Source organism: Salvelinus alpinus, chromosome 3 (assembly GCF_045679555.1).
Source record: "Salvelinus alpinus chromosome 3, SLU_Salpinus.1, whole genome shotgun sequence".
NCBI lineage: Eukaryota > Metazoa > Chordata > Actinopteri > Salmoniformes > Salmonidae > Salvelinus > Salvelinus alpinus.
This window is the reverse complement of record NC_092088.1, coordinates 79,525,462-79,548,952: the sequence shown is the minus strand read 5'-3', so window position 1 is coordinate 79,548,952 and position 23,491 is coordinate 79,525,462. Positions and strand designations below refer to the sequence as shown.

The window sequence follows — 23,491 nt, the reverse complement described above, 5'->3', positions numbered from 1 at the left end:
TATGCCGTCATTGTAAATAAGAATTAGTTCTTAACTGACTTGCCTAGTTAAATAAAAATATATAAATGTGTAATTTAAATGCATTCCAGATGACTACCTCATAAAGCTGGTGTACAAAGCTGTCATCAAGGCAAAGGGTGGCTACTTTGAAGAATCTCAAATATAAAATACATTTTGATTTGTTTAACACTTTTTTGGTTACTACATGATTCCATATGTGTTATTTCATAGTTTAGATGTCTTCACTACTATTCTACAATGTAGAAAATAGTCCAAATAAAGAAAAACCCTTGAATGAGTAGGTGTGTCCACATTTTTGACTGGTACTCTAATCCCTGCAATACTGAGAAACTGGACATTGGAAGAAGTTTGAAAATGTATACCTTGTATTTCATAAGGAGATAAAATCCCTAGCTGTATATATTATTTATTCATGGTTATGATTAACATTGAACTGACCGTTGATGCAACATGGTCGACTAAGAGTGATCCAGTAAAACATTAACTTCCCCATTGTCTGTCTTCCATTATTATTCCCTTTCAGAGGTCCATCATACATCTAAGGAGGTGAACCTGATCACACATGAAACTGTATTGTTTAGCCCAAGGTTTAGTTTGGCATTCTACTGGAAGAGCTATTACAAGGCTTGAGTTACAATGCTTGAAAAACAAATCTCTGAAAGAGGTGACAGTTATCACCATAGAGATCCTATTACATTACTACAGGGGCTATGTCATAAAACCTCAAAGCTACAGAATGGGGTCAAAATGGCAGCCATATTGGTCAGGGAGAAATTCAAAACCTGTAATGGGTGCGTGCTGGTGGCAGGGAAGTCAGGCGCAGGAGAACGAACTTGGTATAAACGGAGTCGTTTAATAAATGCTCACAAACTCCGAAAACCAACATATACAAAATAAAAAAAGTGAGTACAAAACCCGTCGCACACCAGAACATAACTTGCACCTAACATACAATCAAACAATCCCTGACAAGGACAATGAGGGGTAACAGAGGGTTAAATACACAACATGTAATTGATGGGATTGGAACCAGGTGTGATGGAAGACAAGACAAAACTAATGGAAAATGAAAAATGGATCAGCGATGGCTAGAAGGTCGGTGACGTCGACCGCCGAACACCGCCCGAACAAGGAGAGGGACCGACTTCGGCGGAAGTCGTGACAAAACCAGTGTAATTAGAATTAATGGCAGTAGAGGCATAGGAGATGCATGTATCAGAAATAGAATTATAATCAACAAAAAATATTGTCATATAATTATAAATACAGTTTATACAGGTTTTATACCAACTTTCTGTATAAATAGCCTCTAAAATATATGTAAACAGACCATAAATGTCTCAGATTTTATTTTCTTGGAAAGTTGTGAGTGCTTTTATGATACAGTATCAGTAGTTGTTGCATTTACAAGTTGTCTCAGTCCTATCATCAACTGATTTCGGCCAGTGTACGGCTGTGGATTGACTGCATTGTTTGAATGGAATGTTGGCATATTGGCAGCTAATTTGAACAATTAATGGAAAAATTCCTCTAAAACTGGCTGGCTAGCTAGCTAACAAACACACAGTACAGATAAATTCTACACATTCATTGTTTCACACCATATCTTATCACAGCACTGTCAAACCATAGTTGCCCAACTCCCTGAACAAAATGGCTGACCTTTGGACCATCTTAAGAATGTTCATGTCCATTTTAGTATTCTAATTCCTAATTCTATGGTTATCATTTTGAAATTCTAATAAACTCATCTCTATAGGTTAAATCAGAACACTGTATTGACAGAGATAGACATCACATATGCCACAGTGATAGGAAAATAGGTATTGACAACTTTTTTTCAACATAATACAAGATTATGGTATTGTTAAGCTTGCTTGGGACAATTAACATACTCTTTCCATGGTATTGGTTTCAGAAAGATATTGAATTATTTGCTCATAGTCATTAATAACTACCTTACTCTGCTAGCTGTTAAGAGTTAACGTTGACTCAACTGCAGTCAGCCCTGTACAAAGTAAGGTAGTTAAGAGTTAACGTTGACTCAACTGCAGTCAGCCCTGTACAGAGTAAGGTAGTTAAGAGTTAACATTGACTCAGCTGCAGTCAACCCTGTACAGAGTAAGGTAGTTAAAAGTTAACGTTGACTCAGCTGCAGTCAGCCCTGTACAGAGTAAGGTAGTTAAGAGTTAACATTGACTCAGCTGCAGTCAGCCCTGTACAGAGTAAGGTAGTTAAGAGTTAACATTGACTCAGCTGCAGTCAACCCTGTACAGAGTAAGGTAGTTAAAAGTTAACGTTGACTCAGCTGCAGTCAGCCCTGTACAGAGTAAGGTAGTTAAGAGTTAACATTGACTCAGCTGCAGTCAACCCTGTACAGAGTAAGGTAGTTAAAAGTTAACGTTGACTCAGCTGCAGTCAGCCCTGTACAGAGTAAGGTAGTTAAGAGTTAACGTTGACTCAGCTGCAGTCAGCCCTGTACAAAGTAAGGTAGTTAAGAGTTAACGTTGACTCAGCTGCAGTCAGCCCTGTACAAAGTAAGGTGGTTAAGAGTTAACGTTGACTCAGCTGCAGTCAGCCCTGTACAGAGTAAGGTAGTTAAGAGTTAACATTGACTCAGCTGCAGTCAGCCCTGTACAGAGTAAGGTAGTTAAGAGTTAACATTGACTCAGCTGCAGTCAACCCTGTACAGAGTAAGGTAGTTAAAAGTTAACGTTGACTCAGCTGCAGTCAGCCCTGTACAGAGTAAGGTAGTTAAGAGTTAACGTTGACTCAGCTGCAGTCAGCCCTGTACAAAGTAAGGTAGTTAAGAGTTAACGTTGACTCAGCTGCAGTCAGCCCTGTACAAAGTAAGGTGGTTAAGAGTTAACGTTGACTCAGCTGCAGTCAGCCCTGTACAAAGTAAGGTAGTTAAGAGTTAACGTTGACTCAACTGCAGTCAGCCCTGTACAAAGTAAGGTAGTTAAGAGTTAACGTTGACTCAGCTGCAGTCAGCCCTGTACAGAGTAAGGTAGTTAAGAGTTAACGTTGACTCAGCTGCAGTCAGCCCTGTACAGAGTAAGGTAGTTAAGAGTTAACGTTGACTCAGCTGCAGTCAGCCCTGTACAGAGTAAGGTGTTTGTTTAAAACTCCTCAGGTGGTGCTATGGTGAAGTGAACCAAAGGTCAACAAGTCTAGTTAGAATTCCAGCACATAGCTAGAGACTGTGACCCTCATATGAGCTTGGACAGAACACATGTCCTAATGTAAACAACAGTTAGAAATTCTGAAAAAATATTTTTGGAGAAAATAAAATCTATGTTTCTGTGTGGTTTGTACATTAGACAACAAGCCAAATGAGGCTCTCCAATATGGGCTGAAAGAACACGCATTAAAATAATGAACGTTACACAGTACTCTCCTCGCATTATCTGATTACTGCAGATTTTTTTTTTTTAACCATAGGCACTGCTAAATCGAAGAGATGGTAAATCCCACATCGGAAAGTTGACTCAATCTCATATGCTAAATGAATCTGAGTTTACATACTGTACACTTACCATGCGAAAGGTCAGAGTAAACCAGGTTAATAAAACAATGATATAACAACATAAGCCCTCCTGGTTATCAAGAGGGCTTCATCTTCCACAGTAGTCCATGTAGAAGCTGTCCCCCCCCTAGGATCATGGATATAAGGCAGTGGAAAGTCAATGAGTAGTCTTTGAGGGAAGTCAGCTCTGTCTCCAGTGCAGCTCACGTTGGTAAAGCAAAAATAGCATGGGGTCATTGAGGCCTAACCTACACATAACTCAGATACTTCAGACCAGACCTTCGTCCATATTCCAGTCACTGTTTTCCTTACTGCCCCTGAAGTCTGTTAACGTGCTGACATGGAAGCAAAATTGGAACCTATGCATCCGTCCTGTCACACACACAGATAGAGGCTAAACCACGCAACAGTACTTCTTCCACCATGACTTAGAAAGCTTCTTCATCTTGTCTGGAGTCCGTTTTGTCAGTTGATGCTGCTGCTGCTGACTGTCAGAGTGCTGGATGCTGGCCACGATGGCTGCGTCAAACACCTCTTTGAGATTCTTCTGGGTGAGTGATGAGCACTCCATGTATGACACGGCCCTCATGTCCTCGGCACACTGCTGGGCCTCCTGGGGCACCACAGGCCTCTCTTTGTACTTGGCCAGCTCAATCAGAACATTAACATCCTCCCGCAGGTCTGACTGGGTGCCCACCAGAACCACCGGTGCCTGCGGGCAGTGCCGGCGAATCTCTGGCACCCATTTCTCTGTTACGTTCTGGAAGGAGGAGGGGCTGACGACACTGAAGCACAGCAGGAAGATGTCTGCGTTGGTGTAGCAGAGCGGACGCAGCTTGTCAAACTCATCCTGCAGGGAGGAATGGAGAGGAGAGGGGGGTTCATGGCACGACCTGATAACAAGTAGAACCGAGAATGGGCAAGCTCAACTCAATAGCCCTCCTTGTGAAAAGGTCTTTGAGTACACTTAGAAAAAAAGGTGCCATCTAGAACCTAAAAGGGTTATTTGGCTGTCCCATAGGAGAATCCTTTGAAACACCTTTTTTCGTTCCAGGTAGAACCCTTTCCACAGAGGGTTCTACATGGAACCCAAAAGGGTTCTACCTTAAACCGAAAAGGGTTCTACCTGGAACCAAAAAGGGTTCTCCTATGGGGACAGCCGAATAACCCTTTTTTCTAAGCGTGTAGAGGGTTGACAAGGGCATAGTCATAGCCAAGAGAAGGAAAATCCTGCCCTCATTGGATATGTCACCATGTGCATGGCTGTAACTAGTGGTGCCTCAGCCTCATGACAAAGTGTCTGTGGCAGGCAGGAACACACAATCTGTGTCCACAACCTGACAACCCATGACACCTGTATCAGTTTCAGTTAGCGTGACATGCCGTAGTGTGTCTGATTAGGGACAGCTTTTTCAGCGTAGCCTACAGTTGATTTTAATTTCTTCTAATGTTGCTGACTGACATGCCATTTAGTAATGAAGGTACTGTTCATGCCGACCAGCATATAATACACTAGCACGAATGCTAAATAGAAAAACTACCAATAGCTAAATTGTTGAGAGAGAGAGCATTGTTAAATTGCTAGAACATGACTATATTATAGATTTAAATAATTATCCTGAACATAAAATATAAACGCAACATGCAACAATTTCAAAGATTTTACTGAGTTACAGTTCATATGAGGAAATTAGGCCCTAATCTATGGATTTGACATGACTGGGCAGGGGTGCAGCCATGGGTGGGCCTTGGAGGGCATAGGCCAACCAACTAGAAAGCCAGGTCCAGCCAATCAGAATCGGTTTTCCCCCACAAAAGGGCTTTATTACAGACAGAAATACTCCTTAGCACCCCCCCAACCAATCCTGCAGGTGAAGAAGCCGGATGTGGAGGTACTGGGCTGGCGTGGTTACACGTGGTCTGTGGTTGTGAGGCCGGGAGGACATACTGCCAAATTCTCTAAAATGACGGAGGCAGCTTATGGTAGAGAAATTAACATTCAAATATCTGGCAACAGCTCTGGTAGAAATTCCTGCAGTCATCATGCCAATTGCACACTCCCTCAAAACTTGAGACATCTGTGGCATTGTGTTGTGTAACAAAACTGCATATGGCCTTTTATTGTCCCTAGCACAAGGTGCACCTGTGTAATGATCATGCTGTTTAATCAGCATCTTGATATGCAACACCTGTCAGGTGGATGGATTATCTTGGCAAAGGAGAAATGCTCACTAACAGGGATGTAAACAAATTAGTGCACAAAATTAGAGAAACAAGCTTTTTGTGCGTATGGGAAATATCTGGGATTTTTTATTTCAGCTCATGAAAACAACACTATATATTTTTGTTTAGTATACATAAGACCATGAACCATAGTCCACACTTTTTCTGCCCCTGGAGCGGTGACATCATTTATATCACCAGCTAAAGAGTCCCTGAGTGGAGCGGTGACATCATTTATATCACCAGTTAAAGAGCCCCTGAGTGGAGTGGTGACATAATTTACATCACCAGCTAAAGAGCCCATGAGTGGAGCGGTGACATAATTTACATTACCAGTTAAAGAGCCCCTGAACAGAGCGGTGACATCATTTATATCACCAGCTAAAGAGCCCCTGGGTGGATAGGTGACATCCTTTATATCACTAGCTAAAGAGCCCAAGTGGAGCGATGACATCATTTATATCACCAGCTAAAGAGCCCCTGAGCAGAGCGGTGACATAATTTATATCCCATCTAAAGAGCCCCTGAGTGGAGCGGTGACATCTTTTATATCACTAGCTAAAGAGCCCAAGTGGAGCGATGACATCATTTATATCACCAGCTAAAGAGCCCCTGAGCAGAGCGGTGACATAATTTATATCCCATCTAAAGAGCCCCTGAGTGGAGCGGTGACATCCTTTATATCACTAGCTAAAGAGCCCAAGTGGAGCGGTGACATAATTTATATCCCATCTAAAGAGCCCCTGAGCAGAGCGGTGACATAATTTATATCCCATCTAAAGAGCCCCTGAGTGGAGCGGTGACATCTTTTATATCAGGTATAAGTGGCAGCTGGGCCATTGCACTGACGCCAATATGTGTGCTTATCTTCGCTAATGTGTGTTTAGTCATTTTATCTGGCAAACTTATTACACAACGTTCATATTACGTTTGCATATCTCCAATACATCTTGTTCTATAGGAGGGAAGATAACGGTGGCATTCCACTGCGATTATATTTTGGTGTTAATTGACAAACGTGCATTCTATCACTCATCTGTTTCTCTGATACACCCAGCTTGTGTGTACCCATTTCTTACTGAGATTTTAATAGTGCATTTCCCTCCTCAGAGAGTAGCAGCAAAGGGTCTCCAGATCATTTCTGATTGGCTGGGAGTTAATTAGCGGTATCAGGAACCCAATGAGGTCAACAACATCCCCAGGAAGAGTAGCTGCTGCTTCAGCAACAGCTAATGGGGATCCCAATAAAATACTAAAACATTGACAGTGAGGGATTCTGTATTTGGTATTCAGGCAGTCTTCTGCATGCTTAGTACGCTAAATACATGGACTCAGTTATGCCCAGAGGAGCAGGCTGACATTGAGCATTGAAAAGGTAATAACTATTATTTTGTTGAATTGGCTCAGCCATTATCTCATATTTGTAGCACATCATAGGGTTGGGCGGGTGGTGCATGTGCTTTCACAATTATTTTGGTCTGTTTCATGAAAGCAAAATATTCATGCAAACGGAAATGTCATCTTGATTATTTTTCAATGTAACCAAGGTTGAACTATGTTATAACTAAGTTATAACTATGATATTGCTTGCATTGTCTTGTAAAACATTATTTCAAAACAATTGAAAAGATAATTGGTGTCTAATGAAAAGCCCATCGTCTCAGAGCCTCGCTGCTCTTTCTGCAGAGACAAAGCAGAACCCTATGAACCCACAGAGCTCAGCCTCCAGCCAGGGGCTCTCTCTGTGTCTAGACAGAACCGCTCTGGATCTCTCTTTGCCTGCTTTCATGGGCTGTTTTCCACTGCCGACTCTCTCCAGCCTGCTCTGCTCCTCAGAAACAGACCCATCTCGCGTTTCCTCTGACTAGCCCCAGCTGTGCCGAAGATACGTTTCCTTTCCAGGCTCAGATTCAATTCATTACACTTATAAAGTTTCCTATCTGTAATCGCCCCAAGCCTGTTACCCCCTCACATGTGGGGAAGACAGCATTTATCTGAGTAACCTCATTTCTGGTGCAGACTCAAGACTGGACAAAAACACTACTGGAGCGCATCAATTTAGACAGATCCCTTATCTTCCCTACACTAGTAGACCATTTGAACCCATTCCGTACGTGTTGTTGCCTAGGGGGTTAGAAGAAGTTTGAGACATTTAGGAACAGCAAAAATGTCAACTTGTTTATTTTTAACGAATCCTTTACACTTCCAGGATTGTAGCGATCATATGAAACTGTCCTATAGGTGTACTGTATTTGAATTACAAACCTGTCCAGCTGTGTCACAAAGCTGCAGTTTCACTGGCTTGCCATCAACTGCCACGACCGCTGAAAGAAAAAATACAACAAATTATACATTTAATCAGCCAATATAACAAAGAATAAATTGGTAACCACAACGCAATTAAATACTGTTAAGGCCAGAATAGTGTTTTTATGGACAAACTATTGAGTATAACAATTACCATAGTCTTCCTGTTGCCAATGTACGGCAGCAGACAGTTGACAGAAATTTTACACAAAAAAACCCGTTAGATTGTTGTAAGTCTGAGGCTGTTCAAAAATAGAATTCATAGAAAACAAGGTAAGGTAACACCTGTGCTGTTAAAAGTGCCAGATAAAAACAATTAATTGCATAGCCGTTGGACCACAATAGGTCCTAATAGCCTACCCGACTTAAAAAGGCACATATTTGTCAAGTTACCTGAAAAATTATCAAAGGCAGTTGGGACATATTTAGTTGGATATCCATTTGTGGTGTAGCTGACAATCAAGCTCGTCTTCCCAACTGCGCCGTCACCGACAAGCACACACTTCACTTTGCGCTCTCCACCACCGGGCCGACACTTGGAGCCCGAAAACGACTCTCTGCTCCGAACCCTCGGAGGAGGAACCGGTGGGACCGCCGCCGACACCGCTACAGGTTTATAATCTCCGTCGTCCTGGGGTGGCATCGCCTTGTGGTATCGCCAATGGAACTGTCCAGCAACCAGTTAATCCTAGTTACGCCAAACCATTCGTTTCCTAGATCTGACATCAACGGGACTTTCACAAGAACTGTCCCTTATCTTCTGTGGAGTTCCATGGCTGGAAAAAGTGTTGCCTTTCTACAAAGACGATGTAGACACCTTGATGTAAATCCCCCATTGTACAGAAATAAATTCCTCAAGCAATAAATCCAATAGGTGAAAATGTTTCCACCCTGTATGATTAGAAATGTATTTCCTGAATCTTTTCCAAAGTTGTAGTTTGCACTCCCCTCACCTACTCAGCCCCATGACTGTAAAAAAAAGCTCAGCCTTCTACTCGTGAGCAACATGACATCATCAAACACCAGTCAGAAAAAACATTGCACCATTGACCAATAGCAACAAGCAAGCCCCCCGTAGATTGCAAATATATCCTACTCTGTATGGGGTAGAATTAGATTATTTTTGTATAAAAATATTTTTTTATGAACTCATTTGTAAGGCTTCGTATGTTCAATGGTTTCCAATACTCTACTATTGATGGTTAAATTGGACACAATTCTTACATTTGTATCCCTCAGCCTGTTTGATCTCACCAACAGAACTTCTCTCGGATGAAATGACTGAGCGATGATACAGCAGCTCAAGTCTGCCATCTTGTGGACTGTGACATGAAAGACACTGTATTGAAAATCTCTAAGAACAAATTCGTATGTACAATGACAGCCTACACCGGGCAAACCCTCCCCTAACCCGGACGACGCTGGGCCAATTGTGCGCCGCTCTATGGGACTCTCAATCCCTGGTATCTTTCAAAAAGAGGGTGGTGTCATCTGCAAGCTGACATGATAATATCTGTCAACAATAGAGATCCCTTTTATATCGCTGGATTTTAAAAAACTTGTAAGAAGTTGGGCTTGAAGCAGGAAGAGGTAAATCGAAATTGGGCATCCTTGCCTAATTCCTCTTTTCAAATCAAATCTAGGAGAAGTGCCATGCTTTAATTGAACGGAACTGGTTCCATTCATATAAAGAATTTTAATAGTACTACAAAATGATTCCCCAAAACCAAATGTCTCAAGGGAGAGAAATAGAAACTCAAATTCCACTTCCAAGGCTTTATAAAAGTTTAAGAATACAATAAAGCTATCTTGGAAGTTTAGATCAGAATAGTTAATAAGGTCTAACACCAGTCAGATATTGTTAGATATATGTCTATTCCTCATGAAGCCAGATTGGGTATGTTCTATAATTGAGCACAATACTGCCTTCATTCATTTTGCAAGAGGCTAATATGTTGTAGTCGTAATTGAGCAGACAGATTGGACGCCAATTAACGAGAAGCAAATATTTATTGCAAATAGGCGATATGGCAGGAGCGCGAATTACAAGGAACGTTTGCCTCCTAAAAGTATTGTTCCACTCCGGACATATTTTAAAGTTACAACAGTGACGCACGTTGGAATTTGTTGACAGACAGCTAGCCAGCGATTGAAGGAATACGATCAAATCAACACTATGGCACAAACAGGGGTTGCTCTTGGCTTTTTGGAGGAGGCTGAACACTGGCAACTACAGAGTTATCAGTTCCCCAGCAAAGTTGGAGGCAAACCTGCATGGTTGAGTCAGTTGGACATCCCAGGTCTTCCTGAGTTAGCATGTGGGAAATGCCAACTTCCTACCGCATTTCTCATGCAAGTTTACGCTCCAATAACTGGACAGGATAGAAGTTTTCACCGAACTCTTTTTGTATTCTGCTGCAAGACACCAGACTGCTATTCACGAAACGACAGCCGTTGTCTGAAAGGTAAATAGCAGTTAGCAAACTAGCTATTGCATTTCTATCAACATCACACCTATAGTCACATGGTCAGGGAAGGAGAGGCTGGGATTATCCACCGCTCCCACCAGTGTAACGTTAGCTACTGCGGTGCAACAGTTGGGAGTGGGGTTTGAATTTGCAAACCTGTTAGAGGGCAAGCACATTACCACAAGATGGAACAATGAGCCAGATATTTCACCGATTGGATAAGTGTGAAGCATCCGGTTGGCGTTTCCACTCACTACCAAATATGGTGAGAGGAAGCCCAGTGGTCGGCAGTGGAAGATGGAGCCAGATGGATTTTGCCCGACATAATGGCAATTTACTCATTGATGAAACGTTTGACGTTTTCTGTTCTCAAAACTATAATCAAACAGAGTGGACTAAGTTTTGTAGATTTGACCAAAGTAAAAAAAAAAAAGTGGTTTAGAAGTAGTGCAACGGCAAATTGAGTTATTTCACACGTGCACTTCAGAGTAGGCGTTCCCTAACAGAAAAATGGAAATACATGCTACAACGCACCAATAGGATCTCGCTAGCTCTGCCCCCTCTGACTAATTTACTCCCTTTTACAATACCAGGATTTAGATTTAGTCTTAGGTTAGTTATAAAAATCTTTGACACTACCAAAGGTCCATGTCCATTCCTTGGCAAGAGGAAGCTGTTTGGTAGTTGCAAAAAGCTGCTGGGATTCATAGTGAGCTCTCCTTGTCCAGCTGAGCCTTGAGTGTTGTTATGATGTGCAACATTAATGATTATATTAATCAGAGGCAGGAATAAGCCCCGATCCACATCAACAGGACTGCAGTAGAGTCAGCAATTTTAAGTTCCTTGGCGTCCACATCACCAAGGACTTGACATGGACCAACACCACAACCCGTGTCAATATTTCCGAAGGCGGCTGATGAAATTTGGCATGCCACCCCGGATCCTCTCCAAATACTGCTGCACCATCGAGAGCGTCCTGACCGGTTACATCACAGCCTGGGACAGGGAATTGCTCTGTCCGCGACAGCAAGGCCTTCCAGCAGGTGGTGAAGACGGCCCAGTACATCACTGGGGCCGTGTTCCCACCCATCGAGGACATCTACTTGAAACAATGCCTGAGGAAGTCCCACAGCATCATCAAGGACCCCACACACCTCAGCCATGAGCTGTTCATTCCCTTACAGTATTGTAGAATGAGGTCTGATAGAAACTGTCTCTGAGTCTGTTAGTATCTACAAGCCATTAGAGCAGAGACTGCTGAACACTTGAACTGGACTGACCACAGAGGCACCTTATTACACACACCACAATGGCTGCTAGCAAACTCTTATTTACTATTGCTAATACTGCACAATTTAAACACTTATCCCCCAATACACATTAATATTGGACTAAAAATTGTCCCTTCCTGTATTATACTTATGCTAAAATGTTTATTCTATTGAGACATTTACTTTATGTTCATATTTTTATTTCTTGTTGCATTGTTTCGAAGGAACCTGCAAGCGTTTCGTTAGACGGTGTATACCATGTTTATCCTGTATATACGACTAATAAAACTTGAAACTAATTATGTTCCTCTGCTTTTATTCTGCTCAAGCTGACATTGAGATTACTCTTTTCCAGTATTTCGTAGCCAGTTGCCAAGGAGAAACGACTTTTATCCCTACGATCCTCCATCTGATGAAGACCCCAATTGGACTGAGCGTGACCCCTGTGTCCACGGTTCAGGGGTTAAACTATGCAAGCTATGTGGCTGTCCTGGTCAAAAAGTTTGCTCTAAATGCCATGCAGTGTCCTACTGCAGCAAAGAACACCAGACCATAGACTGGAAACACTGTCACAAGAAAGAGTGTTGCAAACAAGGTAATTATACTGCTACCATAAACTGTCATACTATTTGTAATAATGATGAAATTGTGTTTTCTTGCCGCCTGAAAGATAAACATTCAACTTTCAATACATGTTTAGTGCCGTCCAGTGCAGTGCCTTCCCCATTCCTGTTCCCCGAGTTGGAATTGGTCACAGAGCCTGAGGAACATCAGAAAGAAGAGTCTAGTCAACTGGTGGGGGATGCACAGAATAATGTGGAATGCTCCTCCTTAGTTGACGGTAAGAAGTTAGACTGCATTGCATTTACATGCCTAGTCTTTTCAGATCCATTAAGACACCAAAAGGAGAAGGATGAGAGAAAATGTTGGCATTGGACCCAGCCTAAATAGGAGTCTATACATGATTACAATTTCTGTTGTAGAAAAGCATGCTTTCTATTCCACAGATTTGGCAGAGGCAGAACTTGAAAACATGGCCATGCATGAAACCGAAGATGGCAAAGTGTTCCAAAAGTTTAAACGGAGGATTGCATCAGAGCCACATCAGGTAACATAACTCTTCAGGCAGAATCCTCAGACATGAAGAGCATCAGAATTACTCAAATATATATTTGGCCATCGTGTAGATTACTCTGAAATTTTTATTTTTACTCTTAACAAATCGCTCGTGGACAGACGCACATCATTTAGGATGGTATCGTAGCTTCTGTCAAGACTGGGATTCAAAGACTTAACAGGAACTTGGTTCCTGTGCTCATATTTTTTTCTGTCACTGATCATTTGGACAAATCACGATTTCGCAGGTGTTCACATCTTTCGAATTTCATAAGGGGAGGTGACATTCGGCGAATGCTCTGGCTGAGAGTTTCCATGTAGCCGGGTGGAGACTTATTAGTATATTTTCATACATGTCCCCCAGAACTTAATCGAGCACCTGATGCAATTACACACGATTTTAGTTCTGGGTTTCCCTAGATTACTGAAGACCATAATATTGTGTTATTGTAGGTTTTGCGATATTTCAGAGATGGCTCTCCTCTTTGGGTTTCGTCTGAACATGTTCCTGTGGAGAAGGGCATCCCGCATTGTTCCTGTGGTTCCAGGCGTATCTTTGAATTTCAGGTATTTGCAACAGAAACAGTTTATTAAACAAATTCAGGTAGGTCCCTCAATTTCTTTGTTTAGATCCTAGAGTAAATGTTTTGCAGCGGTCTGCGACTAATGAATACACCCCATATTAAGCCTAATCCTGGACTAAACCACACTTTCAGTGGAGATCTTTGATCCAGGACAGAACTTAATCTGGGTCCGGAAAACCAGACCTTAATGTTTCAACGTCTATGGCTTGCTGTTTATAAATGACAATGTGCTGATAGTGTTTTGCATCGCAACAGGTCATGCCCCAGCTACTGAATGATCTGAAAGTGGACAGCCCTGATGCCAGTATAGACTGGGGAACCTTGGCTGTCTACACATGTGCTGACAGCTGTGACAAAGGCAACAAGTACTCTTCTGAATTCATCTGGAAACAAGATTTCACAGAACATAAATAATTGTATTAAAATCCAAATGTACCTAGTTAAGAAAATATTTTGTGGGGTTTTTGCATAGTTATACTGTCCTTTCATCTCAGTTTCTCTAGGAAAGGAAATAGCCACTATGCATAAACAGCCACAATCTGTTCCATTTCCAATCACTCATACATTTTGAGGAATATGACTTCAGGTTGTTACATTCTTACTTTATCACCATAAGCAAAAGACATGTCATTTGTTTTGCCATAGGACTAACAGTTTGCATAGCTTCAACAGGTTTAAAAACATTTCTGTAATGCAATGTCATTTTTTAAGCATTAAAGCTCAAATTAAAACACACTTAGCATGTTAATGTCATGTGACATGGAGTCCATTCATTAAACTGGTCATGCCATCTCAAATCCATGTACAGTCATTCCCTGGATTGTTGTAAATCTTGCCATACCCTGAAGACAAAGCTTTTTAAACTAAAGGAGGGAGATCAATTGGTAAGGAAACATTTAACTGCACAAGGTAGCAAAATAACATTTAAAACTAGAACAAATTACTGACAGGGCTTTCATGGTAGACCAAAAATACAGTGTGTAAACTGAAACAAAATCCATGGTGAATTAGGCTAGTTAGTCCATTATAGCATTAAAACATGAGGGTTCTTCAATCATGACCAAAAACTGAATGAGAAATAAGACATGAGGTACATACAGATATGACTAACATTCCTAAGATGCAGACTAAGGTTGCATGATTAATGTTCCATTTTCTTGCCTTCAGTACCAGTCATCCAAACAATGTTCAAATAATGACAAATTGGGTAGTTAAGCCTTGCTGCGATACAATCCCAAGTGAGATTCTTCATACAACAATGAAAAAGACTAAACACCATTTAAAATGTCTATAGGGAATGTGTGGACAAAGACGCACAGAAACTGTAGGTTAACAATAAAACCTACTTTAGAAAAATTAAAAGAGCCAGCCAAGACTGCCTCATTTAATAACAAGCAAGAGTCACTTAAAAATAAATAAAACTGCTAAAATACAGCATTTCTCCTAGTATCACCTTTATCTACTCCCCCAGATTCAGATCTACTCGTGAATACCATGTGTGTCCAGCATGAAGGAAGTTAAAGGTAGTTTCGCGAGCCAATGCTAACTAGCATTAGCGCAGTGACTGGAAGTCTAGCATTAACTCACGAAACTACCTTTAACTTCCTTCATACTGGAAACAGACATAAAAATGGTATCCACAAGGTCATCTGACTAAGTAGATAAAAAGGCCTCATTGCCAAAATCTCAGAAGTATCCCTTTAAGGTGAATAGGAGGGGTCCCTGATTTGTTGATTAAACTGTACAGGTCCAATCAGAGTCCCAAAGTAACGGGTCACAACATAGGACAAGTGTCCCTGTGACTATTAAAACAAATGTAAAAAATAATGTCAGACAAATATTTACGTCGTCTTCCTGAATCCTTTCAAGATGGGGTAGATGTTTTCAAATGCTTCATAAATTTCTCCTCTCACCTTTGCACCTTGAAATAAGCAGCAACAATAGTAAAATACACAAGTTACATTTGACAAATTAAGGACAACAAATTCCCTTTTTCTACAGTGGCTTCCTAAAGTATTCACCCCCTTGACATTTTTCCTATTTTGTTGCCTTACAACCTGGAATTAAAATGAATTTTTTGGGGGTTTGTATCATTTGATTTACACAACATGCCTACCACTTTGAAGATGCAAAATATTTTGAAATATGAAACAAGAAATAAGAAAAAAAACGAACTTATGTGCATAACTATTCACCCCCCCAAAGTCAATACTTTGTAGAGCCACCTTCTGCAGCAATTCCAGCTGCAAGTCTCTTGGGGTATGTCTCTATAAGCTTGGCACATCTAGCCAATGGGATTTTTGCCCATTCTTCAAGGCAAAACTGCTCGAGCTCCTTCAAGTTGGATGGGTTCTCAATTGGATTGAGGTCTGGGTGTTGACTAGGCCATTCCAAGACATTTAAATGTTTCCCCTTAACCCACTCATGTGTTGCTTTAGCAGTATGCTTAGGGTCATTGTCCTGCATGGAAGGTGAACCTCGATCCCAGTCTCAAATCTCTGGAAGACTGAAACAGGTTTCCCTCAAGAATGTCACTGTATTTAGCGCCATCCTTCAATTCTGAAAAGTTTCCCAGTCCCTGCCGATGAAAAACATCCCCACCACCATGCTTCACTGTGGGGATGGTATTCTCGGGGTGATGAGGTGTTAGGTTTGCGCCAGACATAGCGTTTTCCTTGATGGCCAAAAAGCTAAATTTTAGTCTCATCTGACCAGAGTACCTTCTTCCATATGTTTCGGGAGTCTCCCACATGCCTTTTAGCAAACACCAATGGCTTTTTTTCTGGACACTCTTCTGTAAAGCCCAGCTCTGTGGAGTGTATGGCTTAAAGTGGTCCAATGGACAGATACTCCAACTCCAATCTACACTGTGGAGTTTTGCAGCTCCTGCATGGTTATCTTTGTTGCCTCTGATTAATGCCCTCCTTGCCTGGTCCGTGAGTTTTGGTGGGCGGCCCTCTCTTGGCAGGTTTGTTGTGCCATATTCTTTCCATTTTTTAATAATGGATTTAATGGTGCTCCATGGGATGTTCAAAGTTTCAGATATTTTTTTATAACCAACTCTGAACTGTACTTCTCCACAACTTTGTCCCTGACTGGTTTGGAGAGCTCCTTGGTCTTCATACTGCCGCTTGCTTAGTGGTGTTGCAGACTCTGGGGCCTTTCAGAACAGAGATCATGTGACACTTAAATAAAGTCCACCTGTGTGCAATCTAACTTATTATGTGACTTCTGAAGGTAATTGGTTACCCCATTTCTTATTTAGGGGCTGAATACATATGCACGCACCACTTTTCCATATATATATATATTATTTTTCTTCCCCCCTTCGTTTTTTCATTGCACTTCACCAATTGACTGTTTGTCCATTACATGAAATCCAAATCTATTTAAATTACAGTTTGTAATGCAACAAGATAAAGACAAACGCCAAGGGGGTGAATACTTTTGCAAGGCACTGTATGTCATTAGGAAAAGGAGAAAAACTCACCTGTTAATACAACTTTCCCTGAAACGAATATCAACAGGACAATTCTGGGTTTGATCATTCTATAGATTAGCCCAGGGAATAACTCCGGTTCATAACTGAAAAACAAGAAAACGATTAGGCCTAGTTCTGATATTTGCTCTCAGTACTAAATCACTTTAGGAATACCAATCGCAGTATTATAAATAATGAACAAAATGACAGAATTCCAAGTATGACAATGCATCTCCTCAGATATTATAGACTTTAGTATTGCAGTAGTGAATTTTACAAACCTGCTGAACTGCTGGTGAGTTAGTACAAGTCCCTCTAACCGAATGGGGAATTTGACATCACAGCTGCCCACCATGTTCTGTATCTTGAAATCAAGGAATTTGGCTGGGAAGCCCAACTTCTGCACGACTCTGGCATATTTCCTGGCCGCCAGGCGGGACTGCTCTTCGCTAGAGGGGGAAGAGGGAGCATGAGGCCTTTAAATAGATGTTCTCATACATTTTGTGTTTTTTCTTTGTTGAAAGAAGATACTAACCTTTTGGCTCCTGTGCACACCATTTTCCCAGAGCTGAAGATAAGTGCAGTTGTTCTTGGCTCTCGTATTCTCATGATAACAGCAGCAAATCGCTGTAAGACAAAGTTGTGAATTTTTCAATAGAACAAGTGTCTTGGTGGGACATTCTCAGACCAGAAGCAACATGCCTTTCAGGCCCACTAGTTAGCATTTTAGCTTGGTCCCATTTCACCTTTCCCTGGGCCCTGACAATGATTTGGAAAAGGTATGTACAGCACTAGTTATTATATAGGATGAGCTGTGTATTCTTGACATGGGTCTGAATACTTTGCGAATTCCCTTTCCCACATTTTTAGAATAAGGCTGTAACGTAACATTGATTAAATTGTCTCTTAATCTACACACAATACCCCATATTGACAAAGCAAAAACTGCTTTTTAGAAATGTTTCCAAATATGAAAAAAAAAACTGAAATCACATTTACATAAGTATTCAGGCCCTTTCCTCAGTACTTTGTTGAAGCACCTTTGGCAGCGTTTACAGCCTCGAGTTTTCTAGGGTATGACACAACAAGCTTGGGGCACCTGTATTTGGGGAGTTTCTCCCATTCTTCATTGTAGATCCTCAAGCTCGTCAGGATGGATGGGAAGCGTCGCTGCACAGCTATTTTCAGGTCTCTCCGAAGATGTTAGATCGGGTTCAAGTCCGGGCTCTGGCTGGGCCACTCAAGGACATTCAGGGACTTGTCCCGAAGCCACTCCTGCATCGTCTTGGCTGTGTGCTTAGGGTCATTGTCCTGCTGGAAGATGAACCTTCACCCCAGTCTGAGGTTTTCATCAAGGACCTCTGTACTTTGCTCCGTTCATCTTTCCTTTGATCCCGATTAGTCTCCCAGTACCTGAAAATCATCCCCACAGCATGATGCTGCCACCACCATGCTTTACCGTAGAGATGCTATTGGCCAGGTGATGAGCGGTGTCTGGTTTCCTCCAGACTTGACGCTTGGCATTCAGGCCAAAGTTTAATCACGGTTTCATCAGACCAGAGAATCTTGTCAGTCCTTTAGGTGCCTTTTTGGCAAACTCCGGGGCTATCATGTGCCTTTTACTGAGGAGTTGCTTCTCTTCACCATAAAGGCCTGCAGATATGGTTGTCGTTCTGGAAGGTTGTCCCTTCTCCACAGAGGAACTCTGGAGTTCTGTCATAGTGACCATTGAGTTCTTTGTCACCTCCCTGACCAAGGTCCAGGTCCTTCTCCCCTGATTGCTCAGTTTGCCCAGGCAGCCAGCTCCAGGAAGAGTCTTGGTGGTTCCAAACTTCTTCGATTTAAGAATGATGGAGGACACTGCATTCTTGGGGGCCTTCAATGCTGCATTAATTCTTTGGTACCCTTCCCTAGATCTGTGCAGACACAATCCTGTCTCTGAGCTCTACGGACAATTCCTTCGACCTCATGGCTTGGTTTTTGCTCCGACTTGCACGGTCAACTTTGGGACCTTATATAGACTGATGTGTGCCTTTCCAAATCATGTCCAATTAATTGAATTTACCACAGGTGGACTCCAATCAAATTGGAGAAACATCAATGATGATCAATGGTAACAGGATGCACCTGAGCTCAATTTTGAGTCTCATAAATACTTATGTAAATAAGGTATCTTTTTTATTTGTAATAAATTTGCTTAAAAAAACTGAAAAGATTGTGTGTAGATGAGGGAAAAATCGAATATAACCCATTTTAGAATAAGGCTGTAACAAAATGTGGATAAAGTGAAGGGGTCTGAATACTTTATGAATGCACTAACTACATTTAAATAATTTAGCAGACAAACTTATCCAGAGTGACTTACAGGAGCAATTAGGGTTAAGTGCCTTGCTGAAGGGCACAGACAGATTTTTCATCTAGTCAGCTCTGGGATTTGAACCAGCAACCTTTCGGTTACTGGCCCAACACTCTTAACCACTAGGCTACTGATGTACATACCCATTACTTATATATTGTCCATACTAACCACACACACCCCCCATATTTATATTACGGATTGACATTGCTTCTTCTGATATTTCTTGTTTCTTTTTTTGTGGGGGCCGGGGGGGTTTATTAGCATTGTACTGTTGGACACACCCTGCTGGAGCTAGAATCAAGCATTTCGCTGCACCTGCTTTAACTTATCACTCGTACCCATATACGGGTTGAAAACAGAAGATTTGAGCACTGATAAACAGCTAAATTCTAATGCGGTGGCTGTAGAGTAAAATGCCATACATGATGTCAGAGCTCTGGCTTTGCGCTTCACAGCACTGTATGGGTTCAGAGCTTGAGCATTTCGCACGACAAGACGTTGCCCCCATTCCTCCCGCAACTTTTGCACAAAAAAAAAAAATGTCTGAGAGGTAAATGCTGTAAATTAAGAGGACTCAATGTATTTTGAAATATGAGATGTTGAGAACTATAATAAATACCTTTGATGTCATACATCAATATATACATATCTTGCATTACTCATCATATGTATATACTGTATTCTATGCTATCTATTGCATCTTAGCTTATGCCGCTCTCACATATATTTATACATTGTTATTCCTTTCACTTAGACGTGTGTATTAGGTTTTTGTTGTGGAATTGCTATATATTACTTTAGATATTGCTGCACTGTTGAAAATAGAACAAGCATTTTGCTACACTCGCAATAACATCTTCTAACCATGTGTATTGTGACCAATAAAATTTGATCCAAGCAAGCCAAACGTGCACTTTACATTTCCATATAAAAAAACTCATAGTGTCAACGTTTATGATCACCATGTTTGAGGTACAGTTACAAGACGGCATGACAACATACCCTTGGTTGTTCTGAACAGAATGAGTGTCTGTTGTGAAGAAAATTCACCACGGCACACACATCTGAATGCACTCATGACCCCTATGCGCACCAAAATGATGATCCGTTTCCTTGAATTGCGAAAGCCTAACACTTGTGTCCTATATTATAACTTAGCTAGTCATGTTGACAATAGAACAGGTTTTCAAATGATGCCCATCTGACCCAGATTGCAATTTATAATGGATGACTTTTGGATTGCATAAACAGTAATTGTGTGATGGCGGGAATGTGTTCCAAACAAAGCAACCACAAGTGTGCTGCTCTAGTTCCTCAACGTCACAGCCAGGAGAAAAAAAAAAAAAGCACCTTATAGTTGAAGACTCTCTTTGAGTCATCAAAGTGCATTGAAATTACTTAGGAATTGTGTACATTGGAGGTGTGTGGCCACTTGGAGACACCAGTTAGTCCTCTCAAACAAACCCTTGTCATTTTTTATGTTGCACTTACCCCACATTCTCCAGAAATAGTCTTATGTTACTGAATGTATCCAGAGTATTTTCAGATTTCGTTATCAAATAATGCGGCGAATAGTACAGTAAATGTAAAATGCACATCAAATCAACAGTGTAATGTTTAGATTCAGTCATGAGTCAGATGAACTGATGAATTTCCATAACCTCTAAACTGTTCCCTTTCCATTGCTACCATGGTCAATTCACACAACGGTAAATGGTTAGCATCTGCTAATCTGTGTAAGCAACAAATTAATTTTGATTTGCAAATGAATAATAACAATATGCTTACCTTTGGATTGTACTCAGCATTTCTAGCTCGGAGTGCTATTGTTTTTAAGTCAAGTTTGCAGCCCAAGTTCACAGTGGATACGATATTCCTAGAGGGAAGGAAATAAATCATGCAATCAGGATGGGAGATTCTCCTTTTTGATATGGTCACATCACTATAAAAATCAAATTCAAACCATCACTATTCACCTTAATCTTTTAGCTTCTTGTGTTTCAGCTTTATAGCAGTACCTACATAGTGGTTGAGACTAACACATTATTCAAGAACACTTACTGTAGTTGTGGGACAATCCCAGAGCTCTCAGAGGCAGGTGTGGCAGGTGTGATGGGTGTCATGGGGGTTAGCGGTGTAGTGGTGTAGAGAGGGGTGTTTCCCGGCAGTGTGGTGGTGGTGACCGTTTGGGAGTGATAAAGCTGTGGCGTCTGTCCCGAGCCCCCTGACACCCCACCCTGCTGAGTCGAAGCCTGCTGCTGCTGTTGTTGCCGATGCTGCTCCTCCAGGAGAGACAGGCTGTTGGTGTTCGTCACAGGTTGGGGAGTCAGACCACTGCCATAGGGCATCATGGGGCTGAAGATGGGCATTCCAGGCGTCATTGCCCCCTTTAAAAGATGTGAGAACAAGCCCTCCATTAGGCTAACAGCTGTGTTGTGTGCTGTGCTGACAACAAAAACATCTCACTGAAATGTATTAATAGTCTAATTAGTTACCTGAGGGGAGGCAAGACCCTGGAAAGGAGGCAAACTGTTGTTCTGCTCCATGTCTTCAAATTATGAAGCGGGACAGTTGGTTGACCGTCTCAAAGGAAATAAATTCAGAGACCTAGGAGCAATTCTGTATTTGAAAATGTCGACAAAAGTAATGTGTTGGAACAGAGCGTAGCAGCGAACCCCTTATCTAGATTATTTTGACCTGAAAGAATATTAGAAGAAAAAAAAAAAAAGTTAGCTAAGCATTGAGACCGGTGAAATTGACACCAAGTAACACTGCTGTCAAGAAACTTGATCATGACTCAACTATACCACATTGTAGCAAGCGAAAAACTATTGACCGCTAACGTTAGCTAGCTAGTTAACAAGCTTAGCCTTTGCATACCTTCAGCTAGCTACAGACAGCAGTAGTGGCGCACGAAATCCCTCTTAATATAGCTAGCACATGTTACAATGTATGCAGTTGTTCACAGAACGCGTGTGAGTAAAATTTGTTTGGTGCAAAAATCGCACCTGAATTGATGATTGGCAGAGCTGGCCAGTCTAACGTTAGCGTAGTATTTACGCTAGCTAGCTACTCCCATGTCAACACTCATGTGGTCATAAGTGTTTTGCACACTAAGTGGTGAAGTTGTGAGCTGTTGAGATATGACAACATTTTCAAATACTCACCACGTCTCTAAAACTGCACTTAAAATGTCACATTAAAAATCTAGCCGCTGTTTTCACTGGTTCATGCGCTCACTGGCTCAAAACAGTTATATCCGGTATGTTACTTGAACACTTCCGGTGTCAAAGTTCACATAACATTTTGGGTTATTTTATCTGGCAGGAGCAAAGGCAAAAGTTATCCAAAATTCAAAACAGAAAGTGCCGTTCAAGAAAAAAGGGTTGGCATTATGCATTTTCTTTCGTGATTTTCTTTGGTTCAAACCCTGTTTCAGCAGTTCCCCTCAACCCTTACATATGTGGCAGCAGAAAGATGATCCCTGGTTTCTGGCCTTTGTCAGAAGCGTTACCCTTGGTTGCATAGGGGCAGTGGCGATTTTAGCATGTAAATCTTGGTGGAGCAAAAAAATAATAAGTGGGATGCATGCTGTAATAAATATCATTTATTATAACACAAGCATATTTGCTAATACATTGTTATAACTAACTTCTTTCCAAACAGGGTTTCTCACAAACTCATAGCAGATACGGAGACCCACACACACCCAGAGACAGATGGCTGACACAGGCCTTTTCATAAAGACTGATAAGAAAATGGGTGCCTGGTACTGCATATCACGAGAAACTGAGACACACACATACCCAAGGACAGAGGGCTGACGTAAACCTTTCATAAACACAGATAAGACAGGAACATTTACACACACACAAAAACTCCTCTTCAGTATGAACATTTTACAGAGACACACAGAAATGTCAAAATAGGAACATCTACGCACACACCTAATGTCCTGTTTTAGCTGAACATTTCTGAAGACAAAGAACTCTACTCAGAGCCAATGGGACAGTGATACTGGCCTGAAGGAGACCTCGCCCAACTCATCAGAACCAACCAGAGGACCAGAACTTCCAGACTCAACCTACTTTCTGTACTGTATAAAATGTATATGCACTCTGTTATCTGGGCT

General features: G+C 41.5%; 3 protein-coding genes across 5 annotated transcripts; 1 reads left to right on the top strand and 2 right to left on the bottom strand.

The window, feature by feature from the left end:
- Positions 1-854: 854 nt before the first annotated feature.
- Positions 855-9,090, bottom strand: LOC139571414 (rho-related GTP-binding protein RhoU-like). The gene is made up of 3 exons (XM_071394263.1): positions 8,474-9,090; positions 8,039-8,097; positions 855-4,400 (listed from the first exon to the last, which is right to left on the bottom strand). Exons 1-3 carry the CDS (start codon positions 8,721-8,723, stop codon positions 3,945-3,947), a joined length of 765 nt encoding a protein of 254 aa, XP_071250364.1. The 5' UTR covers positions 8,724-9,090; the 3' UTR covers positions 855-3,944.
- Positions 9,091-10,118: 1,028 nt separating this feature from the next.
- pdcd2 (programmed cell death 2) lies at positions 10,119-14,254 on the top strand. The gene is made up of 6 exons (XM_071394258.1): positions 10,119-10,545; positions 12,175-12,414; positions 12,520-12,660; positions 12,827-12,927; positions 13,389-13,502; positions 13,775-14,254. Exons 1-6 carry the CDS (start codon positions 10,257-10,259, stop codon positions 13,931-13,933), a joined length of 1,044 nt encoding a protein of 347 aa, XP_071250359.1. The 5' UTR covers positions 10,119-10,256; the 3' UTR covers positions 13,934-14,254.
- LOC139571413 (TATA-box-binding protein) lies at positions 14,101-22,938 on the bottom strand. 3 transcript variants are annotated; one of them, XM_071394259.1, is made up of 8 exons: positions 22,527-22,938; positions 21,855-22,056; positions 21,421-21,746; positions 21,148-21,235; positions 17,536-17,627; positions 17,282-17,449; positions 17,010-17,104; positions 14,101-15,440 (listed from the first exon to the last, which is right to left on the bottom strand). In XM_071394259.1, exons 2-8 carry the CDS (start codon positions 21,903-21,905, stop codon positions 15,361-15,363), a joined length of 900 nt encoding a protein of 299 aa, XP_071250360.1. In that variant the 5' UTR covers positions 21,906-22,056; positions 22,527-22,938; the 3' UTR covers positions 14,101-15,360. The 3 variants fall into 3 exon arrangements, with proteins under 3 accessions (XP_071250360.1, XP_071250363.1, XP_071250362.1); XM_071394262.1 differs by having other exon boundaries at positions 21,855-21,978; XM_071394261.1 differs by having other exon boundaries at positions 21,855-21,966.
- Positions 22,939-23,491: the final 553 nt, after the last annotated feature.

Bases quoted from the DNA above. Each gene is read 5' to 3' on its own strand.
- LOC139571414 (XM_071394263.1), bottom strand. From the start codon at position 8,723: ATGCCACCCCAGGACGACGGAGATTATAAACCTGTAGCGGTGTCGGCG. The intron at 8,098-8,473 runs GTAACTTGACAA...TTTTTCTTTCAG, and splicing joins TGCCTTTGATAATTTTTCAG to CGGTCGTGGCAGTTGATGGC. The intron at 4,401-8,038 runs GTTTGTAATTCA...TCCTCCCTGCAG, and splicing joins TTTGTGACACAGCTGGACAG to GATGAGTTTGACAAGCTGCG.
- pdcd2 (XM_071394258.1), top strand. From the start codon at position 10,257: ATGGCACAAACAGGGGTTGCTCTTGGCTTTTTGGAGGAGGCTGAACAC. The intron at 10,546-12,174 runs GTAAATAGCAGT...ACTCTTTTCCAG, and splicing joins CGACAGCCGTTGTCTGAAAG to TATTTCGTAGCCAGTTGCCA. The intron at 13,503-13,774 runs GTATTTGCAACA...GCATCGCAACAG, and splicing joins GGCGTATCTTTGAATTTCAG to GTCATGCCCCAGCTACTGAA.
- LOC139571413 (XM_071394259.1), bottom strand. From the start codon at position 21,905: ATGGAGCAGAACAACAGTTTGCCTCCTTTCCAGGGTCTTGCCTCCCCT. The intron at 21,747-21,854 runs GTAACTAATTAG...CATCTTTTAAAG, and splicing joins AGGGTCTTGCCTCCCCTCAG to GGGGCAATGACGCCTGGAAT. The intron at 17,105-17,281 runs GTTTGTAAAATT...CTTGTTTTTCAG, and splicing joins ACTCACCAGCAGTTCAGCAG to TTATGAACCGGAGTTATTCC.